Below are 15,170 nucleotides of genomic sequence, written 5' to 3' on the forward strand. Positions count from 1 at the left end.
TTGCCTTGCCAGGCTGTGTCCGCTAACTCTGCGTGGTAATGCACCCTGACAGGCCTGTATGCCAAGAGAAGCCTTGTCAGGGCAGACCAGTCTGTAATTAATTACATCCTATTATTTTCGTCTTGCCGCCTGTCGCACTGTATTTTCCCTGGTTGTCTTCTTTGTTCCCCCTTCACCCTGCCGGACAAACTATTGGTCTCTCACTAAGAAGGGTTGGGATGGCACCCATACAGTTAAAAAATTAAATTGTAAAACTATAAACCATCTCTTATATGTAAGAATACCAAGTACCTTAATCCATTAATAATAAATAGAAGTCTGGAGAATTTCCAGTGGGATAATCTAACATAATCAATGATCAATTAACTTAAAATGCCTGCCTGTCTGCTCATATTAACAGAGAGTCTGCTTCAGCTACCTCCTTTTTAACCCTTCAGTGTATGCAAGCCAACTTTGACAAGAATATTTCTAGCTCTTCCTCCTTTTTATGCCTTTGCAATGCCCCAGTCAGCATTAATGAGAACTAGGACAACAGTAACATTTTCAGGACTGCTGGCAGCTATGCATCATGCATGCAGTTTGTTGGTTGTCTTCATGATCAACCGTATAGCCTGCCGAGGCACAACTCTGCCTGAAAAATCTTACTAAAAGAAAGATTGGTAGGGAAACCACTAGTAGCAAATCATAATTACTGAACTATACACGGTTTGATGCCTGTCAGTTATACAAATCCCAAATTGTGATAAGGTTTTTACCACCTAAATACAAATTCATTACAGGTGCTGAGTTAAATGGGGGAGACAGTATCTTGCAACATGGAGAATAACTTTTGAAACACGGAAATGCTAGTACTGTTTATAGTGATTCTCTGTACCAATGAGAACTTTCTCTGGTGTTTGACTGCCCCCGCATGGCAGTTACTAGGTTAAAATGTCCTGCCATCTGACAAGTGCAAAGTGGTGATAAGATCCAGTGATTGATAGATTCCTTTGGGTTGCCTACCTCACTGTTCAGCAAATGATCCCATTACTTGCATTTCTTGGAATAACTCTTAAATGAAATGAATTGGCCAATCTAGACTCCCATATGGATCGAGTTTTTTTTGGAACATTTAGCTTGGTTTCATACGTGAGATAATCTGCAGTTGGCTCTTTGCCATCTAAGCATGTGACTGGCCTTGATTAAGTAGTCATGGTCATCCATCTTTTCAAATCCATGCTGCAGATTGTGTTGAAGTATATCAAGGATTTTATGACTTTGTGTTTGGTACAACAGCTATTTGTGGGCCCTCGGGGTTTTTAGAATGACCAGTTTTCTCTTATGGAAAATATACATTGAATGCAGACATACCGCATTTAACTAATGTATGTCGCTAATTTTTGCTGTTAAATGCAGAGCACACTTTCACTCTCCCTCCACATTTTCCACTTTCTTCCCTGTCATCACCCTTACCTTTCCACCCCCTTTTCCTTGTTGTGAAAAGTTGATGAAATCCTGGCTTCTCAATCTAAAATCAACTCCCATAGACAATAAATTGTGCTTGCTGTGTTGTTTGATAGGAGTTGAAATTGACTGGTTGCATTTAAGATGTAATATTGCAAATTGGGTGCATTAGCAGATGTTCAGCTGCTCATACGGGAATAGTTTCGGTAGAATCATGGTTTATAATAAGAGTGTTCTAGGAAATAAAGTACACAGAGAGACGTTCTACCGCCACAAACCTCTACTTTAGTTCCATTAAGAAAGTAATCCACTAAATTTTACTTATGGAAACTGTTACAGTACTCTTAACCTTTTGTTACCACCAAATATAAATATGTGGTGGCACTTGGCAACCTGTTCTAAAGCCCCATTAGAGAGCTGAAAACTTTATAACTATAAAAAATAACTGAAGATTACCTAGTGATTTTCGAAAATCTTTAGGTAACTTTTAAACATGGCATGGAGAGATATATAAAGTAAGAATGCTTTCAAAAAAAACTTGATTTCTTTAAACAGTGTGCAACTGTACCTAAAAGAATTGATGCTGTTTTGAAGGCAAAGGGTGGTCACATGAAATATTGATTTGATTTACTTTTTCTTCCCTTCACTCGCTTTACATTTTGTTAAAAAAAAAACCAAAACATTAACATGTCTATTTTTGAAAGCATGTATGCCTAAACCTTTTGCATGTCCGCTTATATAGCGGTAGAATATATACTGTAGTAAAATACATAGTTCATACATATTGGAAATATGCAAATAGTGCATTTAAAATAAGAGCTCTTATATGCATTGTCTTCTGCTTTATTTTATGTCTCCCAGTGCAGCTTGAAACGTTGTACACCGCTTCACGATAGTTTATTTTAATAACTATTATACTAGATTCAGTGACAGCAGATCTCAGACGAAAAGCTATATTCTCCATTAAATGCACGCATGTAAAGGTATTCCATTAATGCGATAAGCCAAGGATCGCTTCATACAAACAAGTAAATGCATGTTTACAATGGGGAAAATAATGATGCTGCGCAACCCCTTATCACATCAATGAACATTTACTAGATACTTAATAGCAATCACTGGAAAATAAAGCAAAGTATTTAGAGCAAAACAAGGAGAGTCATAATAGTTTCTCTTCTATAATCTAATGAGGATAATGCAAGGAGGTTATAATCCATACCATGACACTTTGTCTTCTGAGTAGAAAAAAAGCAACACAAATCTACATGACTTTGTAGGGGTTGCATGGTTTTGTACAGCTGTAATGTAACCTGGATCTATGTAATAAGTGATGTTGCGTAATTTATTTGGAGAAAACTATATATCCTCAGTCTGGGTACAGTTTTTTTTTGTTTTTTTTTTACATGTACACATTCAGTTTGTGCATTGTGTGTATGTATTAGATATGTATATTATATATACATTCTACTAAAAGGGTGTTCTTAGGCTATAGTACCTAATGGAATGATCCAATTAAAAGTGTTCCATTGTTTGCTGTAAGGTCACTTTTCAATCGTTGAACACTTAACAACCCCAGAGATTGTGTTACCAGTACATATAATTTACCTGCTAGTATGAACATTGATTCTTGGATTGTGTGCCATTCATCTTCAAATGGTTTGACAGTTTTTCACTATCAAAGGATAATCAAGAAATCAAATAAGGCTGCAATCTTGGCCCTCTGTCTACAAAATGTATCCATAAGGAGAAACAATTCTTGGTCAGTCGGATTTCATAACCAAGAAATGTACTCCTTCGATGTGTTGTCCAAGGATAAGGTATACCACGAAATAGTGAACTAATACATATCTAAAGTAGCCTTATTCACCAGGCAATGAGGACAATATTTTGACCTAAACAAAATGGCCACAGCCAGGGCCTGCTAAACCAGTGCAGTACACCAATCTGCACGCAATACATTATTTTCTATTATCTTCTTAGCCGTCTCCCATTATGCTACTTTGTGCTCAGCATTTTTAAGAAAAAAAAGTTACTTATGACTACTGTCACAGATGATGAAAGTGTCCATGTTAATTCAACATATGGGTTGTGAGGCCTTTCCTAAAGAATCAGAAGTATAATAGTATTTGGCACATACAAACATTGCTGCTCCAAGGAACGATAACCTAGGTTCTTACCTGTGGGACTCTTTTAAAGCCTGTGTGATTTTAAATATGTATTTCTGAAAAGCCCTTTCTTTGGTTTTCCAGCGCACTTCCTTGAAGTTCTCAAAAGCATAAATATGAGTCATTATAGATCAGTTACTTTAAATTTATTGTAAAATATCTGATAGTAACATTGTTCTTGTTGGCTTGTAAAGATTAAATTGTATTTACTAGAAAAAGTATCTGAAAAAAGAAAACCGTAATACCTAATGTACCTTTAGTACATTTTGCTGTCGTTTCCAGTAATTTGTTGTGATGAGCGTGGTCAGTTCTACTCTTGAAACAGAAACCTGCTGAGGCACTAGCTGGGTGGATAAGAGACCACAGAGCTTGCATCGTCCAAACAAAAGCAAATAGGCAAAACGCAGTAAGAGGTGTGTGTGCCATGGACACTGATCTCCATGAAAAGGGATGTGGAAAGCATTTGTGGCTTTGGGGCATTCACTGAAATGCCCACCACATGCTGTTGCTTCTAAACCTTTCTTTATGACTGCTGACATTAATGCAATCTCGTGACTGGTTTGGGTTTCTCAGAAATCACGTAACTGAATTATGTGTATTATAGAATTCAACAGGAGATCATGGAACCTGTCTGGTTTGGTGCTGTCACCAAGTCTAATAAGGAAGGTTCATCCATTTTTAGTTGGTATGGCATGAAAGAGTAATTTTAGAGGTTTTCAGGATCAGAAAAGACACTGAGAGAGGCTCTCTGCCAGTTGCACATGCCTCTCCAAAGGAGAACTTTGTTTCCTATGGAAGGTGGTAAACCATTGTTAGAATGGCATTGCATATCTTGGAAGATACTAAATATTGTAGTAATGTTCCTTTGTTATTCTCATTTTGCTATACTGTGCCGCAAGACAGTGCTGGCGATTTAGCTATTAACCCTATACAACAAATACTTTGACTTTTAAACTGGCCCTTGTTAGCTTCTTCCAGACGTTGCCGATATTACATAAAGAATCTTATGTATCGTTTATAAATGTTATGACGTACAATAGTTTTTAGAAATTGCAGAAAGTTTGCTTCAAACTAAATCTCTTCTACTTTAAGTGCGCCATCTCGTCAGTGAAGGGTTAGCCCCACTGCAGTATGTGTAGTCACTAATGCTTCTACAGAGTAATTAGCATCTCTGTCCATTCCCATCCATCACTCTGCTGCCTCTCCACCTGCTGGGGACTTTGGGTCATTTTCCAAGTTATTTCTGTTAAGGTTACCAAGGACGGTTTTGACAAGGTGAGGCTGTACCCAAGAACTGCTGCCTTATGGGCACTTCAGAACAGAGCCTTGTTTGTAACATACTGTATACTACATTTTAATGTTCGTGATTAAACTTCAGCTAACCACCCCTGATTGTCCAAAGCATAAGGTGGAAATGTACACATACTCATGAGTCTAGCAGACAAATAATCTTAAACTTCCCTACTACTTGAGGAAGCAAATAGAAAAGGGGATAAAATGTACATACCTTATATTTGTGGAGAGGTACGCCAGCCTTTCTGTGACTAAGGAACAATGTTAATTATGAATGTGATTCAGGGTTTACAAATTGACAAACATCCCATGAGATATTGCGTAAGCCTGGTTCAAAGATACTGTTACCCCCTGAGCAGTATTTCTGAATGTCTTTTTGTAAGCTAATGCGTTTAGACTGGAAATATTCAGCATGTTTGTGTACAATATGTGCCAAACACAAAACTTTGCTTTCTAATAGACCTTAAAGTTCTCTTCTGTACCAGTATGTCTTAACACAGATTAATCTTTTTGTTAAACTGTATATTGTCAGTTTCCTCCTTTGATACAGATTGTGCTGGGGCTATAAAGCTAAATGAAATCATCAAGTTTGCGCCAAGAAAAAAACTTAATGAAAGCCAAACTCCTAAAGAACAAACTTTTCTATACACTGTATTTAATTTGCCTGTTTTTTTTTTTAATCTAAAAGTTCTTTAAAACTTGTTACCAGCCTAATTTTAGCAGTTTAAAGCCCTGAGTGCAGGGATTCAAGTGCTTACTCTTTACTGATCCTTTAACACGTTATTAAAAATCTTCTTTACATTCCAGGTCTGGTCTACATTTGAGGAACAGCCAGTTGAAGAAGTAGTCACGGTGGTGGAAGAGAAAGAGAGAATTGTAAATTACAAGCCTGTGCTTGTGACCGAGATAATGGATGATCTGCATTTTTATGTCCAGGACGTAGAGACAGGTAAGCAGCTTCCTCCAGCGAAGTCTGACTCACTGCTTTGCCACAATGGAATGTGCAGCAAAGTTCATTCTGTGCCCCTCCTTTTATAGCCACATAAATCCACAGCAATGCTGCTCCTGGCCAGGCACAAAATTCATTAAACTCTTGCTGTGAACTTTAGGTGCGATATTATTGCAATACATAACATTGACATCCTGGCAGAAAGGAATAGAGGAAAGGTCACTGCTGCTTGTCCCAAGAATTTTTAAATATCAAAAAAGGGATGTTCTAGAATTAAGCTATATATATTTCTGCTGACCACTTTCATCATTCTGTTAGAGGAAAATAAAATGCAACTATTATTGTGGTCTGCAGACCACTGTATTTTACTGATTGAATGTAGCATTCACGTTTATCATTAGGGGAGTTTGTACCTTTTTATAAACTTGCATAAGGCACTATGTCGACAAAAATTAACTATTGATTATTCCTACTTTTAGTAAGCACCTATTGGCCATTTATTGTTAATGCAAGGCTTCGGGTGTGTAAACAGTATCGTGAATCAGGTTGACAAGTGTATGTTTGTGTACGTATGTAATTATACAAGACGGCGTCCTGTCTACCGTTCCTATCATACAGCAGATGGAAACACTACAGCCTCTACCCAATCAAACCTTCCTGTCATCCACTGTGTCCCTCTGTTTTATTTTTTTAATTAGTTTCGTTTAATTAAGGCAACATTATTAGTTCACCAGAAAGCATCCAACATTGCCCCGAGCCATAATAAACTCACAGCATCTTCCCTATTTCCGTGATAATAGTCTACGGTTTGATGGCAAATGAGAGGTCTCTGTTCAGTGGTAGTTGGTGGCAGAGTGAGAAAGCGGGGGAGATCTCTCTCGCAATCCATGGCGGGAGGGAATTGAAAACTGTTTAATAAGATCCCTTTTCCCAGTGGACAAATGCCATGATGTAATTGAGACATAAGATGCACCGAGAATGCAGAGATGATTATTAAAAATGAATATGTGAAGAAATAAAATTACCTCTGTCCAAATATAACTTGTTTCCTACTTTAGTGTCTTTTCAAAGGACCCCCTAGGCATAGTCAAAACACTGTGTAGGCAGAAATTATTTCAGTGTGCAAAATTCAAATGTGTGACCTTGAAGACAACCTTCATTGTAATTCTACAAGAGAGATTAGCAAGAGTATGTTTATAAAACTGTTGGTAAGGCTCCTAATTGTTTGGGAATACCTTGTGCATGAATGTCATCAGTGTGAACGAGCACCAGTCTCTGGAGTGTCAGCATTGTGACCCTGGGAGTATTTCAGGAAAATCTCTACGCATTTACATGTGTCTTTGGAACATCAAATAGTACTCAATGCTGAGGAAACAATACAAAATACGTTATCTGGAAATAGAGACTATTTTATCAATATGATGGGACATTTTGCAAACTTTGTGTATACTTGGCCTGTCAAAATAGCAGGGACATGGGGGAGATCTGGTTCAGAATCCCTGTATTAATGTTCAGTCTGTTACAGGATTCTGAAATGGTGTCGCAGAGCAGAAGAAACTTCATAATCAAAGTTCTATATATGTTACATTCATCAGTTGGTTGCAGCATATAAGACATGGGTGTCAATTATATGTAAGCAAGTTAGCACTTGAGAACTCAAACGGTCCTTCATATGTGGTTAAGTGTCTCCTCAAATACTTGCCAACAGATAAGGTTTCCTACAGAGTGGGATATAATACATAATAATCGTTCCTCCTCAGGTAGCACAGTGTTTGAGGGCAGACCATTTATATTATCTGGGATTGTTAGAGAGGTGACAATGTAACCGCTTTGTGAGAGAGTCCTTTTGCCATTTTGAAGGAAAACAGTCCTCACGTTAAGTCATCCTCTTCCCACTTGAACCATCATTTCTTATTCTTTTGTTTTCCATAAGCGCTTTTCTTCTTACCATACAATATTTCTGACACTTCTGGTTCCCCAGTTTTAAAAAAGTTTTTACTATTCACTGTCCTTCTATCCCAAGAGAAACACAGGAGGATTATTACAGCCAGCCTGTAATATGAATGTGTGCTTATATCCCATGCAAGGCTTTCTTAAATATAGAACTTTAATATAAACCAGCTCCATAGTTTAATTCAGGGAACTACCTTAAATATTAATGCAACAGTTACAACAATAACGGTAGGGAAACTTGCATGTAAGTGTGTGTTCATTATGCTCTACTGTGCATCTACCATCTAAGGTCCCTTGGCCATCCAATTATACTTGTACTGTCATGGTTTCAAAAGCTGTATAACTATTGCATTGCCCATTGTTTTGCCCCACATACTTGTAACCAAGGAGAAATTATACTCTAGATCTTAACAGTATTCTTCTCTTAATAAAAGGTGCGGTCCATATTGATATAAGCCATCGAATAATACTGCAGTGTCCACCTCTTGCATTTCATCAAAAATATAAGCTGGTAAAAGTAGTGGCTTGATGAACCAGTGTCATGATGTAGCTGTTTATGCTCTTCCTAATCCATCTGCTCAGTGGTTGTATTTTCTCACCATCCTCCCAATGGCTAAGCAACCATGACAGGCCTCACCATCACAAGGGGAATGTGTATGTTTGCCTCCGAATAGTGTATTAAAAATGTAGTCTATACTCTGTATAGCTTATAATAGTGCATAATTCCACTGGTGGTAGAGGGGGCTGCCTTAAATTATTTTGGGTCACCAAAATTTAAAGCCATCATCCTTTCTCCTCAGCATGCATCTCCATTTCCTTATTATTGTTCCTTTCTGCCTCATTACCACATGTTCTTTCTGTTTCCTCTCTCCCTGAACTCCTCGACCTGCGCAACCCAAGGCCCGTTTTAGTGTGCACTGGCTGGGAAATGCCTGGTCAGTTTCTGATTGGATTGTTATAGTTCAGCATGGTCTGCTGCTTCCCACAGTTCTTTCTAAATAGCCTCTGGAGTTGAATTGGCTGGCCTGATAACACGGGGTGAATTGTTCCGATCTGTTTCCAAAAGAAGTGCAGAGAATGTCAACCACCACCCAAAATGCTCCCATATCGACTGTCGCCTTGTCATAAAATAGGTTACTTTTGATGATGCAGTTCTACATGTTCTTGAAAACCTTTACCAGTAAACGTGCTATCTTCATTTCTCATCTTCCCCTTATACTTTGTTTCCCTTGCTATGCATTGTATCCTCAGAATGAATTTGAAACTGTTTTCTCATGTTCTGTGTCTGTATCTTGCTGACCTGTATGTATGCTCCTGAAAGCATTGAAAAATATCCTTAAATGGCTACGTATGCATTCACCATACACTATTGTGGTATTTATGTGTATAACAAGACCCATAAGCTTTTCTCTCATCGTCCATTTTTTGCATTGTTTTCCATACCTGTGGAAGTTTGATGCCACTATGAATCAGTCACTACTGCTAATGCTGTCTTTCCCTTTTCAGCAGAGGGCACGTATACGGTGTACTGAATATACTTGGTATTTAGCGGTTATTTGAGTATATAATGGCCCGTCGTTAACAAACCAATCAATGGAAGTAGTATTTTCCTTTTAAACATGACTTAAATTCATTTTAAGGGATTTCCTCCAAAATGTTTATCTGCGAGCACCGCAAGTGCTCTTTTTAATGGGTGTTATGATAGTAATAAGAGAAGCTCTGGCAGCTGTTTGGCTTTCCTGCAAATGACAGTATTGGTTGGCAGAGGGTAGTCTGCATGGTGAAGAGATTCTGTAGGACACAAACATTATGTATAAAGAAACGGAGAAGCTCTATTGTTACAAGGTCAATTAAAGTGCAAAGTTATCCTTGAAGCTAAAGCACCATCTGGAGAATCTGGTGTCTAAACCTCTGAAATCTTAGGGGAGATAAAGCACAACGTCTCCTCTCCTGCTGAGTAGCATCAGTTTAACAGAGATACAGACACTTATATTTGGCTACAATTTGGAGTTGTTTCAACAGAAATCTATCATTACAGTTTTGTATAATATTGTTTTCTTTTGAAGCTAAGGAACTCTGCAAGGGCTGTCTTGCTGCCATCTTGTGAGGATGGGGATAGATATAGAAGCATTTTTGAAAAGTAAACGGTTTTGAATATAGCACGCCGTGGGCTCCAATCCCAAGTTGGTAGAGTACTTTAAAGGACAAATAAATTAAAGGGATACTCCTTAGCATAGCTATTAATGGGATGCTCCAGCAATCATGTGCATTGGATGCATTCGATTGCTGAGCGGTCCCTTTTCCCCTACATTTTCATGGTGTTCCCCTTCCATTGCATTTTGCAGAATCGCTGCCCCCAGTTGCCAGACAGGGGATGTGCTCATTTGAACTCATCTCCTGGCACATTCTGGAAGGTGTAGTTGTCCTAACAAGACACCCCACCCCGATTGATTTGCGTACAGAGAAATTGGTCAATGAGCGTGAAAGGCCTAACCATGGAGATGTTAAAAATCCATCCTGTTTCCATAAGTAAATGCAAATTCCAATACTGGATATTAGACTGACTTTGTAACCTTCTTAGTGTTTTTGTTTGGTGTTTTTTTAATGCAAATACAGTGAAACCATTAACAAGTGTTAATACTATATTGATCAAACAAGGTTTATTCAATCCAGGTCTTGGGAAGCTAGTGTCAAATTGCTGTCTTTCGCATTTATTTCAGTGGATACAGTCCCCAGCCTGTAAAAGCTTCATTACTGTCTACAGAGTCAGCCTGGGTCATGGTATTATAGATAATGCACTCTAATTTGAAAAATACAAACATTATCGCCAAGAAAAGCCTTTTAAATAAACATGACCCTGTAATTTGCCTTCTGACTCAAGATTAAACATACTTTTACTTGCCTTATCATCTTTTTAGACTTTTAAATATACAAAATACAGACATTAACGTGTTTTTGTTATAATGTAAATTATACAAAATCTTTCAAAGTTGAACTGTCATCTACACAGGTTTTATGTTCATTAAATTTACTTACTGAAAAGATCCAAGGTTTTTTATTTTCATTCTGTATAATTGTTTTGATCGTTGAAGTATGATGAATGAGATCTGTGGCAAAATCAATGCCGCAATTTCCTGTACCCCCCCCCCCATTCAGACGTTCACCAAGGTATAAGAATAATAAAATGGAGACCGCATTGTAATTCTTATAGCTTGGTGAACATCTGAATACAGGGAGGGAGAGTTGATGTCAGAGATTGCAGGAGTGTTGTATTTCAACTTTTTGACTTCACTTTACATTTTAAATGGCCAACCCCAGTAAGCTTCTGTTTCAAGAATGTATCTGCTCTTGTATAATGGGTGATATTTTGTCAGTGATATTGAATGTCACATTGTTTATATGAATGGCAGGAGTAGTTCTTGAAACCTGATGAACCCCCTTTGTGCTCCCAACTCTCACACACAATGCATGATTGCAGCTAGCATACAAAAAGGCACCTTTTGTTGGCCTTTCCAGAATAAGGCCAGTTTAAGTTTTGTTGATTATTAGAACAGTTTTTAGAGACAAAAAAGGAAGAACCAAAAGATAAATTAAAAGATGTGAATGATTACATATAGAACATCACTCAATGTGAGTAATATAGTACAATAAATAGCCTGGTTCTTGCAGACCAATACAAAACTGGACGGATTCCATTGTCAGGCAAGATTAAAATGGTCATCGGTGTACTCTGAATAAAATCTGTGGTCAAAAACTTTTGTTCCTGTCTGTTTAGCCCAGCTATCAGTTTGTAACCTCAAGCTCAGTTGGGCTATACAGCAGTATAATGGTCAGAAGCACACAAGTCATCTAAATGGCTCAAAAGAAATATTGGATTGGACTAGTCCTGACTTGAATCGGCTTGCTTTTGGCATGACCTTAAAAAAGGCAGCTCATCCTCAAAACTCTGGCTGAATTAAAACAATTCTGCAAAGAAGTGGGACAATGTCATTGCCAGTTATTACAAATGTTTGATTGCAGTTGTCGCCGGGGGTGGCCCAATCTGGTTTAGGGAGGCAATTACTTTTTCACATGCATGATATAGGTTTTAATCAATACTGTACCTTCAATAATTGAAATAATCATTTAAAAGCTGCATTTTGAGTTTACTCATTGTCCTTGTTTTAAAATAAATTGGGTAGTCTCAAATTTCTTCTATCCATTTTTTCTATAGATTAGTGAGGCTCCACTCATAGCATTTCTCCTTCTGTCAGCCAAGTACATTAAGTATGCCTGTGGTGATTCTCTTTCTGTAACGTGCTGTGATGCATTCCTCCAATTTATTGTAAATGAATGCCATATTACAGACCTATATTTGTATTCCCACTGACCTGAGAGCTGTAGTACAGATTATACATTATGTTGGGAACAACATTAGATGTTATCGTTGGTGGCACATGGGTATGGCAGGAGTTAAGCACCGACCTGTTATTGTCAGTATATTGTGCGTCCTCTGAATTAATTGTGTTTAATGAAGTGTTCACTTTTAGGCAGTACAATTAAGAGCATTCATAAGACTCATTTAGCCCTTCCATCTAATAAAGTCTCTAAGGATATGACAGATTCACGAACTTGCTCTTAGTTCTTCTCTGTGTAATCTCCCTACTTGTCTTTGTCTACATCTTAATTTTCTTATAGCTTTGGGTTCAGTTTCTCTGAAAGAAGACTTAAATTAAATGTTATAAGATGTACAATAGTTAATAATTTGAGAACAGTGAGCAGTTATATGGGGAAAAACATACTAGCTTTGCACCAAATGCATATGAAAATAGAATTTTAAAGAATTCTAGTCTTAAAACAATGCCTTTAGGTCACTTTCCACTAGAATTTTACACCACTATGTCCATGATATCCGTTTGGTATAAAGAAAATTAACAGTATTATAATCTGTGCACAAAGAATGGCATCAAGAGTAACACCATTATAACATTTATGTACTTCGTCTCCAGTCCAAAAAAAAAAAGTTTGACTTTCTCGAATAGAAAATGTGTAGGTTACATTTTCTATTTGGGTTTTATTTTTCTCGAGCATCATTTCATCTCCATGGTTGGGATAAAGGAAAAAATATATATTGTTGTTAATTGTATGTAAATGCTACTACAGGGTTGCATTCAATTAGGGGCATAAATATAACATGGTCTTTCACTCCGTTTTCCCGTCCACAGGGAAACATTGATTAAATTAGTGAAGCGTAGAATCTGACAGCAGATACAAACCACTCTGCCCATCTAGTCTGCTTCATTCCTTGATGTAAAGATTCAAACCCCAGTCGGTGTGTGGTCTGGTCCCATAGTCGGCAAAATTTATGCCTATCCCATGCATGTTTAAATTCCATCACTGTACAGTATTGGCCCCCACCACTTCTGTTGGTTGACGGTTTCATTTATCTACCATACTCTGATAGAACAGCTGATTTGTTATGTAAGGAAGTTGTTCCTAACAATTCTTCTCCATTCAGATAACCTTCCCTCCTGTACTTTGTTGAATCCCTTTAAGTATTTAAGTGTTTCTATTGCATACCCCTCTTTATTCCTCTAATATATAGATACTAAAGATCTTAGTCTTTCCTGATATTTGTTATGCTGCAAAAATCTTCAATCACTTTTTGTAGCCCTCCTCTAAATCCTCTACTGTGTGTCAATATCCTTCTGGAGATGGCAGAACCACCTCCCTCTTTCTGCTTCTCCTTAGGCAACCCAGGATCTTGCTTACTTTTTCAAAATGCATTCTTGCATTGTCTGCTTACCTTTTAGTCCTCAGAAATAATTACTTCTAAGTCAGTCTCTTCTGTGCACAAAACACTGTCCGTAATGCTAGATTCTTCTTTGGGATTTTAAGCCCCAAGTAAACTATACATTTATCACCATTGAGCTACAGCTTCTAATTCTTCTAATTTACTTAACTCGTTTGTAATTTGACTTTTCCACCCATAAGGGGTACCCTGTTGCAGATCCTTGTATCATCTGCAAAACATACATACCATACAATTAAGACCTTCTGTAATATCATTAGTAAAACTATTAAAAAGTACTTGTCCCAATTCTGATCCCTGAAGGTCCTATTCTTGGAATATACACCATTAATTACAACCTTCTGTCTCCAGTCAACTATTTTGACATCCAAAGACTACAATTTAGTTATAAGCTTATGGTGATCTTCGGGAAATATGTGGCAAGCTTAATTGATTTAAAACCTCAATCAGTCCCTGAGCCAACGCTAAAGGCATGTTCATACCGAATAATCCAGTGTATCAGAGTGGTTCAAACAGTCACCCTATGCCAGAATGTGACATGGAACACTCTTGGCCGGTAAGTGCAGTCATTCCAGGGCCTCCTCTCAGATTTTCCTATAAAACCAATGGCAGTATAATCTCCCAGACAACTTTATTTGCTGGACTGCAACTCCTCTCACTCCTAATAAGCCTAATATTGGCTATTCCTAGTTGCCATGATTAGTAAATCCCCTATGCATTACCCTGTTTCTACTTGTATTACACCAATATGCCAAGTGTTTATCTGAGGCGGGACAGACATAAGAACTGGCACACAGAAGAACCATTTCATCAATATTTCAAGCAGAGTAATTTCTGAGCCGTAAAATACACAGATATTATAAAACTGAAAGTGTTCCATTTTGCAAATTCTCCAGTAATTCCTCACAATCCACTGAATGTATGCAGTGATACCTCTGAGCCCCAGCTACCAGGAATACTTTGTGAGCGCTGGCGAGAGAACATGTTCAGGAGCTGGAATGTAATAGACCGTTTCATGCGTTACACATGTCAAGGTGTTTTTGCACACGCCAACCATGTCTTTACAGGGTGAGATCAGGTGAACAACCTTTTCCCTCTTAACTCTGCCTTTTCTATAAGCCCAGATTTTTCTTCTTTCATTTTGAATGATTTATCGCCCCAAAGATATCTGAGTAATACATTTCTACACTTGTACAATGTACGTTTACCATATGTTATACTAACAATAAAATCATTTTGCATGACGGGGAAAAGATTTAAGATATACTAATGTACACAACTAAACCGTGCAGCCGTAGGTGTCAGACATCGGCATTGTTAGACTAAAGCTGCAAAGAAGGTAGTGGATCTATGGAACAGATGGACAGAAAACATAGCGTGAATCTATGCAAGCTTGCGATTAACTTTGGTCAAGTGAGTTTCATGTCTATGAAAAAAATAGAAGTGTTTCGGTGGGCATTAGTTTGTATTTTCCCTGCAAAATATAACAAATCTGTGTCTACCAAAAGGTTAACTTCTAGCAGTGATTAGCTTCGCCGTCACTCTTCTGATTTAGGTTGGGTGGGTATGTGGCCTC

The 15,170-nt window shown here is 37.8% G+C and overlaps 1 protein-coding gene across 1 annotated transcript in view; it reads left to right on the top strand.

Annotated features, from left to right (window-relative positions):
- LOC149298729 (staphylococcal nuclease domain-containing protein 1) overlaps window positions 1–15,170 on the top strand; it is a 356,956-nt gene that overhangs the window by 328,187 nt on the left and 13,599 nt on the right. Inside the window, exon 18 of the mRNA XM_089487066.1 lies at window positions 5,709–5,850. Coding sequence (XP_089343192.1) covers window positions 5,709–5,850 — 142 coding nt within the window. The remainder of the gene's footprint in view (window positions 1–5,708; window positions 5,851–15,170) is intronic.

This window comes from Sceloporus occidentalis, unplaced genomic scaffold (assembly GCF_023333645.1).
Source record: "Sceloporus occidentalis isolate IW3139 unplaced genomic scaffold, rSceOcc1.0.p SCAF_31, whole genome shotgun sequence".
Lineage (NCBI taxonomy): Eukaryota > Metazoa > Chordata > Lepidosauria > Squamata > Phrynosomatidae > Sceloporus > Sceloporus occidentalis.